Below are 12,716 nucleotides of genomic sequence, written 5' to 3'. Positions count from 1 at the left end.
TATTGGGGGTGCTACATCTTACAATATTTCTGGTTTTAAATTTTGAAGTACATCCTCTATACTGTGTCTCATAATGGTTGCACTAATTTACATTCTCATCGGCACTGTTTTAGAAATGATGGTTAGGTTAATTAGCCTAACTACTAATCTAATCATTTCACCATCTATTTGTGTGTTAAAAATGACTCTGTAAACTTGGAACATAGATTCAGCTCGACTAAATGATGGAGTTATTAAACTCATACACTGATAAACTCACAATAAGTTGAAAACGTGATAAGTGATAAATTCATATAAAACAAATAACAGACTAAAGATCAGTTATAGAGGATGGATCATGTGGATAGTTAGGACTTGCTGCTCAATGTGCCAGCTGCTGAGAATGGTACCAAATGTCAGTGGCCAGGAAAAGATTAAAATTCAATTTTGAAGCATAATTTCAACAAAGTATATTTTACTTCTGCCATACTGTAGAGTTGAAAATTCATAAGTAAAACCAATGTAAGACAGGAGAAGTCTTTATACATTTTTTTATTCATTGGTTTTGCTTGACTAAAGCATGAAAATGTAATAATGATTTCAAAAAATGAAATTAATTTCTGAATAGGAGTGGGATGGAATGAGGTGTCAGTGGGTCCTGGATCAGGAAGTTGAAGGCAAAGATAAAATGCATCAGGGTGAAGGAAAATGATACTAATCCCATTTTCCAAATGGAATCAGTGGATTTTATCATAAAGTGAACCTGTGTGGAGGTGAAGGATATGTTTGCTCTGTTTTTCTCCATCCCCCTGCCCTTTCATGTTCTTTCTTTCTTCCTTCCTTTCTTTTTTTCTTCCTTCCTTCCTTTCTTCCTTCCTTCCTTCCTTCCTTTCTTTCTTTCTTTCTCTCTCCCTTTCTTTCTTTCTTTCTTTCTTTCTTTCTTTCTTTCTTTCTTTCTTTCTTTCTATCTTTTGTCCGTCTCTCCCTCCCTCCCGCCTTCCCTCCCTGCTTTCCTTTCTTCTTTTAGAAAAGCACTCTGTAGACTGTTGGGGCTGGTATACATGCTGAGCTTGGGGAGAGGAAGGCTTAGAGATGATGTGAGTTCAGGGCCACCAAGGCAAGGAGCTAGTGCACATGAGCACTGTGACTATGTGGCAGGGCAGGGGGCAAAATGGAAGTAACACAACTGGGGAGCTTGAACACGTGGCAGAGACAAATGAGGAGGGGATGGGACTCACCTTTGAGTCTGGGTGACTGGGATAATGGGAATCCTGAAGGGAGAACACCTATGGACTAATAATGGGTTTTGTTTGGGAGATCACAAACCTGCAGGTTGCAGGGGACTGGGTGTGTGGCTACCTGGTGGGGCTAGTCAGTATGAAGCTGGCCAATATGAGGCTAGCCACCAAGTGAAATTCTGCCTGCCAGTGAGTCAGCACTTCAAGCAGGCAGCATAGCAAAGGGAGGTAGGGCATCACATCATGGAAGACAAACAGGAGAGAGACTCATGGGTGTTACCAATCCTGCCAGTCAGTTAGACAACTCTAGCAATTCAGTTGTTGAAGGCTGTGCAAGTCCAGGATTGAGAAAACCACACAGCAGGTGTCATACCCATAGAGTGGATGCCAGGAAAAGAGTACCTGGACATTAATTCAGAATCATAGGAATTATTTTGTGACATTGTTCAGGAGAATTTCTGAACAAATAATTCCCATTATTATTTTTTTTTCGGTTTTAGACCAGAGCTTACCTGGTTGTGTGACTGATCCCAATGTGGGGTAAAATAAAAGGCTGGAGCAAATGGGAGGGGTACAGTAGCAGAGAGATGTCATGGTACTTGAGGGTTCTGGGTTATGCTTCTTATGTTCTGACCCAATATTGTACTTATTGATTCCTTCATATTGACTTATTTATATCCTTAATGGTTTGGTGGGATTTTAGTGCACTCTCCTAAAGGAATACATAAACAGGTAACAATATAAATGTAAAATGAATGAGTCAAAGGGAGAAGAAAAATACAGTAGCAACATGAAAGGAAGGAAAGGGCTTCATGCTTACTGTGTTGGTCTTCATATGCCAGCCCCACATTTGGCTCTGAATATTCAGAATGACCAGTGTAAAGAAGAAAATATAATGGCTCACAGTTCACACTGACTTTAGGGTAAAGCAGAAATTGTTTGCTAAGGTATTGGGTTCTTTGATATAGCATCAGTTAGGATTTATTAAGAAAAGGGTGTCTTGCTGTATAATATTCTGAAGAGCTTTATAATAAGATCTTATTTGATGACATGGTGGTGATTTCTTCATGTTGGTTCTGGTGTTGCACTCTTACATGAGCCTAACAAAGCAAGCAAAGCAAAGCCCACCAGCCCCCAAAACAAAACTGGCTCAAGAAAATGGCCCAATTTTCCATCTGTCTGGACTTGGCCTGTTTTCTATCAAGTGCTCTCTCTGCACATAGTTGTTTAGCTTGAGCCTCTTTCCTTATTATAAAGTGTGATGACACATCACTTAGGGCACTAGGATACTTATACCATTTGACAGAGGAGCATGGTACCTGTGATATGACACATGTGAAATACATGGTGGTTATGTCTGACAAAAGCAGTAAGAACAAAAAGCCAAGTATACACCAGTTTAATGTCAAGAACACATTTGCCCTTTGTTACTGGTAATGGGCTGGGGATGGGCAGACCAACCAGCAGACATCTCATGAGTGGCTTGGAGATGACTCCCCAGGGGACAGGGCATGAAGCTTACATCTCAATCTGTTGTTCACAGGAATAACACTGTACAGCCATCCGTATGGAGGGGCCCTGCTGAATGAAGACAAGATGTGAGTTGACAGAATGCTGGGGGAAGGGAAGGGACAAAAACTTCCGAGTTTCTGAGGAGTGGTTTTGATCCCTCTTAAACATTTTTTAGAAGAGACACTGGAACAGGTAGTTTTAAAAAGGGAAAGGGCAATGGCTGGGCGGGAAGTGGGTGAGAACATTTTTCAGTTACATTTTTCAAAGATAAAAAATGTCTAATGAAGAGTTCCTATAGCCTATGAACATATATTCCATGAAGACTATTCATATTAAAAACCTAAACATACTATCCACATTGACAAACATACTATCCATGATTATTTCTCATGCATGATTCAAAAAATTCACAATCCACAAGAAGTGCAGCTAGAGGTGGGCATTGCTGTTGCAGGTGTGTTTGGGTACAGAATTATTAAGTGTCAGGTATCAACACTTTGCCACTAATTACACTGTTTCTGCCTTCATTCTCTTCCCTACCCCCTTTTCCATATAGCTAACAATCATTTAGTTAAAAATTGACGATAAAAGTATTATTTATACTTGTGGCTTGCCAAGTGGAGAACATATCTTGATGCAGACTCTCTTCTTAAATAAGCAATAGAACAGTAAAGGCAGCTGACATTTTGCCTTCTTACCTATCGCTTTTTAGAGTCCTACCTCCAGCAATCTCTTGACACCTGACCACTGTGCTTCCATGACTTAGCTGATGACCATCATAAAACAATGTGTGATAGAAGAAAAGAATAGTCTAGTGGGTGGTTTATGGCCACACTGTTCATTGTGCCAGGTACCTAAAGGACTGCCTGTGCCCACCTGTTCCTAGAGATGGACAGAATAGACAGTGGCAGTTCTTGACTTGACACCTGTCTGAGAGAGTGTATGGTCATTTATAAAGCATTTGGTATTCCCAGCACCTAAGTTTTGACATGAGCCCCTGAAGCAAGCAGCCCTCCAACTGTCTTTTCCTTTGGGTTCTGCTGCACAGTAAGTGATTGCAATGTAGCAAAGGATCACAACATCTGGATGCTGCTCTGGGTAAGTTGACCATTTAGTTGATAGTCAGACTCTGTGATCAAGAGTAGACTGAGATAGCAAGATGCTGAAATACTCTTCAGCTTCATATTTCTCTATTTTATTCTCTGTTCTGCATTGTGTTAGCTCTCAACAATAACCCACATCTTCAAAAACACTTGAGGGGACTCAAAGAGGGAGAGAGAATCCAGACACTTTTGACATTTGCCTGTCTCTCCTTTTCCCTAAGTGTTAATCATACAAGCAAGGCCTGGTTTCTTCTGTGATGTCTGATGGCATCTGTTATCCTTTGTCCACAGACTGGAGAGCATCCGCCAGTGTGGTGTCGCCCTCTGCATTGTCCTGGGATTCTCCATCTTGTCAGCATCGATTGGTAGCTCTGTCGTGAGAGACAGGGTGACCGGAGCTAAAAGGTTGCAACATATAAGTGGCCTTGGCTACAGGACATATTGGCTAATTAACTTCTTATACGACATGGTAGGATTTGGGAGTATGGTCCTTATATGAATATGGAGGTGGAAGGACCCAAGCTACATGGGGCAGTCCACACCTGAAGCTCTCATTCTGTTGGCTGGGAGCAGCCCATCAGGCTCCCATTACCAGGCGTCATCAATCATTCAAGATTGCTTCATGAAAGGAAGACTCAGGAATCAGGGTATAGAGATCTCTGAAATAAAGGACCCTCCCAGTAATAGTTTCTTTTTTAGTGAGGAAATGAGTAAGCAACAGCCTTCACTATTCTCTTTCAGAGGGCTACAAGTGAGATGGTGAAAATATTAGAAATTATCTCTCATCTGTATCCCTAACCTTTGACCCTAGTATGAGTACCTCCAAGGTGAGGTGGCAGGTATCAGAGTTTTCTGTGGTATGGACATCTCTAGACTCTGTTTTCTGTTCTTTCAGTGATGGTAGCAAGTCCTTGTTGAGTTTCTGCCTAGAGTTTAGGCCAGGTATTTTCAATGTATGCCTTCTGCTGTAGTGTTCTTTCACAACCACTATTCATGTCATCACTGTGGAGTAGAGTTTTCATTTTTGTTCAAATGCAATATTATGTGCCTTCATGCCCTAATGGATATGATTCATTCTATGATGTGGAAAATCCTATGTGAGCAGAAGGCAGGGAAGGCCTGAAACTCACAGAGAGCCTCCTACTCGTCAGCTTCTGACCATCTGTGTTCTGCTTTACACAGAACTGATGTGTTAAAGTTGCTGTTTGAATGGGCTTAGAGCTCAACTGATTTATTTACTTTTGATCCTATAATTTAGATGTTATAAAACATAGTTTATCTGAGCCACATCTGAAATACCTTGGCATTTTAGGACTCTGTTACAAGTCTGCCTTCAGCCAACACTAAAGATGATTGATAAATTTCAAGTCTGAGACGTGCTGGTCCCCAAAGGCTTTATCTTTATTAAGCCACTTCTCTACATGGGGACCCACTGGATCCTCCAGAATGTTGCTTCTGTTTGGACAGAACCACACTTAAGTACCTCCCACTCAATTTTGTCTCTAGTACCACAGTCTCAAGCTTCTGTGCTCTCAGCATTTGCCAGTTAGCGGTACCAGAGAAAGTGAAGGTTGTGCCAACAAAGAGTAGGAGCACAAAGAGCCACACATCAATGACACCACAGAAAAAACAAACCTTAAAGACCCTGGGATTTCCCCCTCTTGTCTGTGCTTTCTTTATTATCTCTTTATCCCCAACTCTGAATGAGGTGTGGACTTGGGGCTTAAGGGCAGGAAGAACTATTTTAGTATTGGCTGACTCTTCTTTTACTCAATCATTTTATATTTATTCTATTCAACAATTCAATCAATGAATATTTATTTTTGAGGATCTGTTATGGGCCAGGGTGTGTGCAAGATTCCTGAGGACTGAACTGTAGAACCTGCCCCCCCCAACACTCATTGTTCAAATTTATTCCCCAGTGTAATAGTATTTATTAGGAAGCGGAATCTTTGGGGAAATTATTAGATCAAGAGGATGAAGCTCTCATGAATGCATTAGTACATTTATAAAAGGGACCATGGAAAGCTTTCTTACTCTTTATGCCATGTGGCAAGACAGGAAAAATGCATCATTTCTCAATTGCTCACCGTATGCTAAATCTATTACTGTACTGGTCTTAGATTTCTAAGCTTCAAGAGCTGAGCCAACCAGTCTGTAAGCCAACCAGCCTATCTGTTTTGGATTCACTCACTCAAAGGACTGAATGTTAGAACTAAATTGATGAGTAAGTTAGAGTAGGGCTTGCCCCAACAGAGTTCACAGTATCACTGGAAGAAGAAGACAGCAAATATACCAGATTTAACTGATTCATAACTGAATCTTTTGCAAGAATGAAAGAAGGTAGTGGTTTAAAGATAACTTTAATCCAGGAAATTAGAGTAATTAATTTTCAGCAAAGATCTGAGGAGAAAAAGGACTTGGTTTAATGGGTGCTTCTGAGGAAGCATTTTGTAGTCAGTGACCCCTGAGAAAAAAATAGTAGGTTTAGGAGTGCCTGAGGAAGGCCCGGGATTCTGTTGCCTGTGCAGAGTTCTTGAAGGAAAGGCTGTAGAGAAATCAAAACAGGGAATATCCACCCATCCCTTCCTCTCTCTCTCTCTCTCTCTGTTTGTGTGTGTGTGTGAGGGGGGGGGAGACCTTGTTTCTGGGACAGTATCTGGGTTCTTTGACCCTTCCTAAGGGAGATAGGCATAGGTGACTCTCTGGTAGGTTATTGAGTCTGCTTTCCCCTAAAGTCACATAGACCCTGATGAAGACAGGCGCTACCCCCTAAGGCCAGTAACTCAAATCTATTGGCAGAACAAGATGCCACTATACCTTGACTTCAAATGCAGTCACATTCTGAAATTCTGGGTGCTTAGCACATCAATTTTAGAGGACCACAACCAAGACCTTGACAGTGACTCAGCATGATGAACTCTAAAAATATTCTAATATGCAAAGCAGGAGCTAGGTTTAAGTAGAATTGAATGGAAATTACAGAGTAAATAGAGAATGATTAATATCCCTGTCTAATGCAGTGTGTCCTCCTTTGTCTTTTCAGCTCTTTTACTTGGTTTCCGTATGCCTGTGTGTTGCCATTATAGTTGCCTTCCAGTTAACAGCTTTCACTTTCCGGGAGAACTTGGTGGCCACAGCCCTCCTGCTGGCACTTTTCGGGTATGTGATGAGAAACACGGTTGCAGAATTATGGTTTGTTTTCTGAGAAAGAAAACCCTCAGGATGGCTTTGAACCTGCTGTCTGCTTCATGATTTTCTGTCTGCTGAAGCAATTATGTTGCTTCTACAAGGGCTGCTGAGCAAACAAGCTTGAGCAAGATGATAAATGCCCTGTAAGGATGGAAAGGTTGACATGGTCGTAATGAAGATGGCATTGGTTCTCTCTAGAAAGGCCCCCAAGCTGTTTGACAAACTTGTGCAGTGGGAAATGGATTCTCTGTTATTCTCACTTTGACATTAATCGTGGGCTCAAATACATAATCCAGTTAGCTCTGAAATTGCATTTGTGGAGATTCTCTTGTAAAGCTGTCTGGCATATTTTTTCCTCTCCTATAATATTAGTAGCTTGGAAGTATTTTGTGTGACTTCTATCACTTTTTCCTCAGAGGAGAAATCACAGAAGTAGAAAAGTCACTGCAGAAATTCTTAGTTATACACACTGGGTACATGTGACCAAACCCCAAATGGTACCTCTCTGGTGGAGAAAATTAATTAATGTACTGTTTTTTTTAAATAACACCCAGATTTATGCCAAAGGCTATAACTAAAGTGAATTTTACATATTTGGTTTTCAATCCAGTGATAGAGAATTAGTCAAAGTATCTAACTAGGGGACAGAACTTTGTTTAAATATGTATGAGTGCATCATCAGATAAATAGATGGATATGAGTTGATGGATGAGCAACTGAGAAAATATGACATGGTACAAGGAAGCCAATTCTTTTAGGCATATTCATGATGTCATTTACAAGGTGGCCTTGCTAAAATTAATTCCCCTTCTAGACCTTAGCTTCTTCCCTGTAAAAAGCCAATTTTGCTGCTGAAAGTTAAATGAGTTAAGCATCAGGGACAATTGACAGTCATTAAACTAATTTTAGCCATTACTATTATTCTTAGAATCATTTTTTTTTAGAGAAATCATGTGTTTACTAAAAAGATGCTTGCAGAACATGGTGTTCCACCCAATTTGAAAGTTATGAGCTCATATATTAAGAGTATGTGTCTACCCTATGCCTATTATCTCATTTCAGTTTATTAATCTGATTGACTGGGCAAGTGTTATTATACTTCATTGTAGCATGTGTAAAGTGGACCTTGGTATAAAATTGTTTGAATTTTAGAGGGCCAGACTTAAAAAATGATGACAAAATTTGAATGAAGTTACAGGGGTCAAAACTTAATCTTATGAAATGTGTTTTAAAAAAATGTTTAACATCAAGCTAGAAAATTCTGTTTCTAACTAAACATTTTTTTGATTTCTAGAGAAGCATAGATTAATGGATGGATAGTTATTGTCTCTCCCAAGAGTGACATACTTCCTTATTTTAGTTACTATTTTTATAGCCGTGAGAAGACACCAGGCCCAAGCCAATTTATAAATAAAGCTGTTGTTATCTTGTTTAATTTTAAAAATATAAAAAGGCACAAGATGAGATGTGAGAACAAGAGATACATTAACCATAGTTTATTCCAGGTGGGGGGAGAGGGGGAGCAGGGAGACAGAGAGAGGGACAGAGAGAGTGAGAGAGCAAGCAGAGAGAGGACAGCAAGAGAGACAGTGAGTAAGAGAGCATAAGTAGGCAGGGGAATGTCTTTTAAAGGGTTCCTTTACAGCTTCGTGCAAACTTAGTTCCCATGGAACCCTAGGCTGACCAGGGTACTGCCTGAGTGGATTCTGCTGGGTAACAGGGCCAGGCCAGTGTAATGCCTGAACCTTTCAAAAGCTAGGTCAGGCATGGAAGCACATCAAAGATCCCAGTACTTGGGAGGCAGAGGCAGGGGAATCTATGTGTTTGAGGCCAGCCTCCTCTACATAGTGAGTTCTAGCACAGTCAGGGCTATGTAGAGAGAGACCCTGTCTCAAAAACAAAACAAAAACAAAGCAAGAACAAAAACCAACATAAATAAATGAAAATAAATAAGGCATTTAATTGGGGGCTTGCTTACAGTTTTAGAGGGTTAGTTCATTATCCTCAGGGCAGGGAGTATGGCAGCAGGCAGGCAGGAACAGTGCTGGAGAAGTAGCTGAGAGCTCATATCTGATTAGGTAGTTGTAGGAAGAGAGAGAGAGGGAGAGAGAGAGAGAGAGAGAGAGAGAGAGAGAGAGAGAGAGAGAGAGAGAGATGAACATGAATGAGTTTTGTTGGTCATGAAGGCATACACCTGTGATACCAACACTCAGATCCTCAGAACACAGGCAGACATGCTTTGTTGGCTCCCATTGGGAGGCCTTACCATTTCTGAGGATTGGATCAGGGACTGGGTAGAAAGGGAAGTGGGGGAAGGGAACACGAGGAGAGGAGGAATGGAAAGCTATGGTTGAATGTAAAATAAATTAAAAAAAATTATGAAGAAAAGAACATAGGCATAAAGACCAACATGAGGCCATATATTAAGGCTTTCTCTCAAAAATCCCAAACAATTAAAACAAATTAAGAAAGTAACACTAAAATTACCAAAGTAATTATTAAAAACAGCTTATTAAAAACATGTAAAACTAAGAACATATCTGATGCATGTTTAGTGCTAAAGCATTGTGAAAATGAGAACACAGGCTTCCATTTGTTCCAGTGGGGAGGGTGGAGAGGGGATTCACACAACAGGAGGAAGAGACCAGCTGTCAGTGGGAGGACACAATATTTTCTTATTCCAGAATACCTGTGAACAGTAGCCTGACCTCCAGTGAATTATACAATCATTACAAGAATGACATATTTTAATAAAAGAGTAGAGAGTGTTAAAAGTCACCATAGGTTTCACATAAAGTAAATTATGCTCTATAAGTCAATTTAAATTTTCCCTTTAAAATTAGAAAAGATTGGGGGTGTGTGGATCTGCCAATATGTTAATTTCAACCAAGTGATTGAAGGGAAAGTAATAAAAATGTAGTTTAAAAAATCATGGAATTATCGCTGGTCGAAAATCAGTTCATAGACTCATTAATGCAGGAAGGGAAGCCTCCAGGGGTGTCATTTAAGGCTATGTCTTTGTCTCAGAGTCTTTTTTGTAGATAATGCTTTGATCCACCTGTCAAATATTTGAAGGACATAACCCAGTATGAAGACCTCATGTAAAGTGTGGCAAAGTACAGAGTCTATACAATCTCCAGTGGAGTGGAGACCAGCAATGAGGTGGTAATTACTTCCTCAAGGACAGCTCAGGGTATCTGGAATGACAATGGGGGGGGCAGGCGGTGAGAGGGCCACCCTGTGAACATGGGGATGCTGATCAAAGCCAATGATCATCTGGCTGTGTTTTGTGCTATGCCAACTGACCTCATCAGATATTCTGTGAGGTGGTGTCCACCCTCCAATTCCTTTAGCTCCTATATTTTCAAGTTTAACAGAGAGAGCTGGCTGGATGCCATATTGTAGAAGGAACAAAGAAAGGCTGGCTGTTTTGTAGTTCTGGTTTAAGTATACCAGGATGGTCATCCCTGCTTCTTAATTGTCTCCCTTTATAAAATGAAAACAATTTGTCTTATATTGTTCCATAATGTTGTATTTGAATCCATAGTTTCAAGATATATATATATATATATATATATATATATATATATATATAATATAATCGCTTGCTCTAAGAGTTAATTTGATAGAAATTAAAACAGCCCTGAAATTTGACACACATGCTTCTACTGTTGTTTATATGTATTTTAGTTGTAGAAATAATTTGTTTCCTCCTCCTTTTTTCCATTCTTTTCATCAATTTTATCCTCTATGTAGACCTGACTGTCCTTGAACTCTCTATCTTCCTGCCTTACAGCCTGAGCTCTGGAATTACTGGTGTGAGCCACCATACCTGGTTCCTAGTTGCTGAAAATCACCACATGACAAAGGATAATAGTTGAGTTTTTCCCTAGAAAGGTCAGTAGGAAGTGTATGTAGGATTAGAGGTGGGAGTTCATCCTTCCTGTTAGCACTTTACTTCCAACAGGGATAGTCATGATTATCTAGTGATGCTCACCTCTTTGGCAGTTATTTAGATTTTACTATAGCAAATATTTTAGAACAATTGCTTTGAAGGACTTGTCTCCAACATATGCTTCCCAAAATGTTCTGCAGGATCAAATTATGAGGCAGATTGCTATTGAGTGAGGTTTCTGAGACAATATATGGCTTTGTCCATCATATTCCATACATTTTCTCCAGTATAAGAATTTATCTTTTAAACCCAGTGGTGTTCTCTAGTATCACTATTCTTTGTGATGGAGACCTCTGAATACTGTTATAACCTTGGAATCTTTCAATTCCCACTATTAACAATGGGCATTGTTGTTGCAATAGGCTTGGGAGGCAAAGAAATTCCAACTGATAGACATGATAAGTAATAGTAGTAAAGTTCAGTGGAAAGCCCATACCCCCTTGACACTTTTCCCTCACTTTGTAGGGTCTTTGGAGGCTCCAGAAAGGGTCTTTTCCACAGGAGACTATTATATATATTATACAAAGTGAGGCAAATGCAACCATTTTACTAAGATTGCATCTGTACTTTACTTCAGTTGTGTTAACAAATAAACATTTCAGGAAGATAAACATGACTTCTCTCCTCCTTTTTAGATATGCAATGATTCCATGGATGTATCTGATATCCAGAATCTTTTCCAGTTCAGACGTTGCCTTCATCTCCTACATCTCCTTGAACTTCATCTTTGGCTTGTGCACCATGCTCATGACCACCATGCCCCGGCTTTTAGCCATCATTTCCAAAGCTCAGGTGAGTCAGTGGCAGTGGACCATCTCTACAGTGCCAGAATCAGGAGAATGGAGAGGTCCACTATGTACATTGTTAATACTACAGCAAAATGGCTGACTCACACAACTTAAAGAAGGGAGGATTTATTTTGGCTCACAGTTTAAGAGGGCTTTCACTTTCAATTTAGGGCCTGGCAAGAACATGTGTGGGAGGAGGCCGTTTACCTCCTGGAGTGCAACAAAGAGCCTGGGGACTAGGTACCCCCTTCAGAGGTCTGCTTTCAGTGACTTACTCTCTCCCACCAGACTCTTCATGCTCAAGTTTACCGAATCTTTCAAAATTGTGCCACCATCTGGTAGCTAAGTGTTGAGCATGCAACTCTACTGAGGGATACTTTGGAGTCAAACCTTACAAGTTTCCATCAGTGAAGTTGTATGTCCTAGTGGAATTCAGGGAAACATATAAGTGTCCTTTTCTTTTAACCACAGAAGAAGTGATTGATTTCTTAACTGTGCTGTTATGGGAGCTGCTCCATAAGCCAGGGAAGGGCCACATAGATATTCACTGTTCTGTTACCAACATCCTTCTCAAGGATCCCCAGATGTTGACGTATTGGTGGTAGAGGCATAAAAACAGTAAAGTATGTCAAAGTATCACTGTATCCTGGCTTGAAATCTTAAGTAAAATGGGATACAGACCTGTCCATACTCACATTAAATTGTGCCTGAAGAATGGTGTCAGAGATTCATGTAATTTTTTTAGTACTGTGTCTTTCCAAATGTTAGAGAAAAACACTGCCCTGGGCATGGGGTGTTCACGAGGGAGTGGTTTTCCCAATGGCTAGCAGGCATTAGAGGTGAGCTGAAATCCCTTCTGCAGATACATTCCATCATTCCCTCCATTTTCCCTCTACCCTGGCTCCTCAATGAGGCAGTCCTCACCCTTAGCTTTTGCTTGAAGCCATCA

The 12,716-nt window shown here is 40.3% G+C and overlaps 1 protein-coding gene across 1 annotated transcript in view; it reads left to right on the top strand.

Moving 5' to 3' along the window:
- The window catches only part of LOC100767606 (ATP-binding cassette sub-family A member 13), a 406,786-nt gene that overhangs the window by 290,078 nt on the left and 103,992 nt on the right, over positions 1 to 12,716 (top strand). Inside the window, exons 50-53 of the mRNA XM_035452975.1 lie at positions 2,761 to 2,815; positions 4,124 to 4,301; positions 6,879 to 6,994; positions 11,615 to 11,771. Coding sequence (XP_035308866.1) covers positions 2,761 to 2,815; positions 4,124 to 4,301; positions 6,879 to 6,994; positions 11,615 to 11,771 — 506 coding nt within the window. The remainder of the gene's footprint in view (positions 1 to 2,760; positions 2,816 to 4,123; positions 4,302 to 6,878; positions 6,995 to 11,614; positions 11,772 to 12,716) is intronic.

Source organism: Cricetulus griseus (genome assembly GCF_003668045.3).
Source record: "Cricetulus griseus strain 17A/GY chromosome 1 unlocalized genomic scaffold, alternate assembly CriGri-PICRH-1.0 chr1_1, whole genome shotgun sequence".
Lineage (NCBI taxonomy): Eukaryota > Metazoa > Chordata > Mammalia > Rodentia > Cricetidae > Cricetulus > Cricetulus griseus.
The sequence above is the reverse complement of the archived record's forward strand: the minus strand, read 5'-3'. Positions and strand labels throughout refer to the sequence as shown.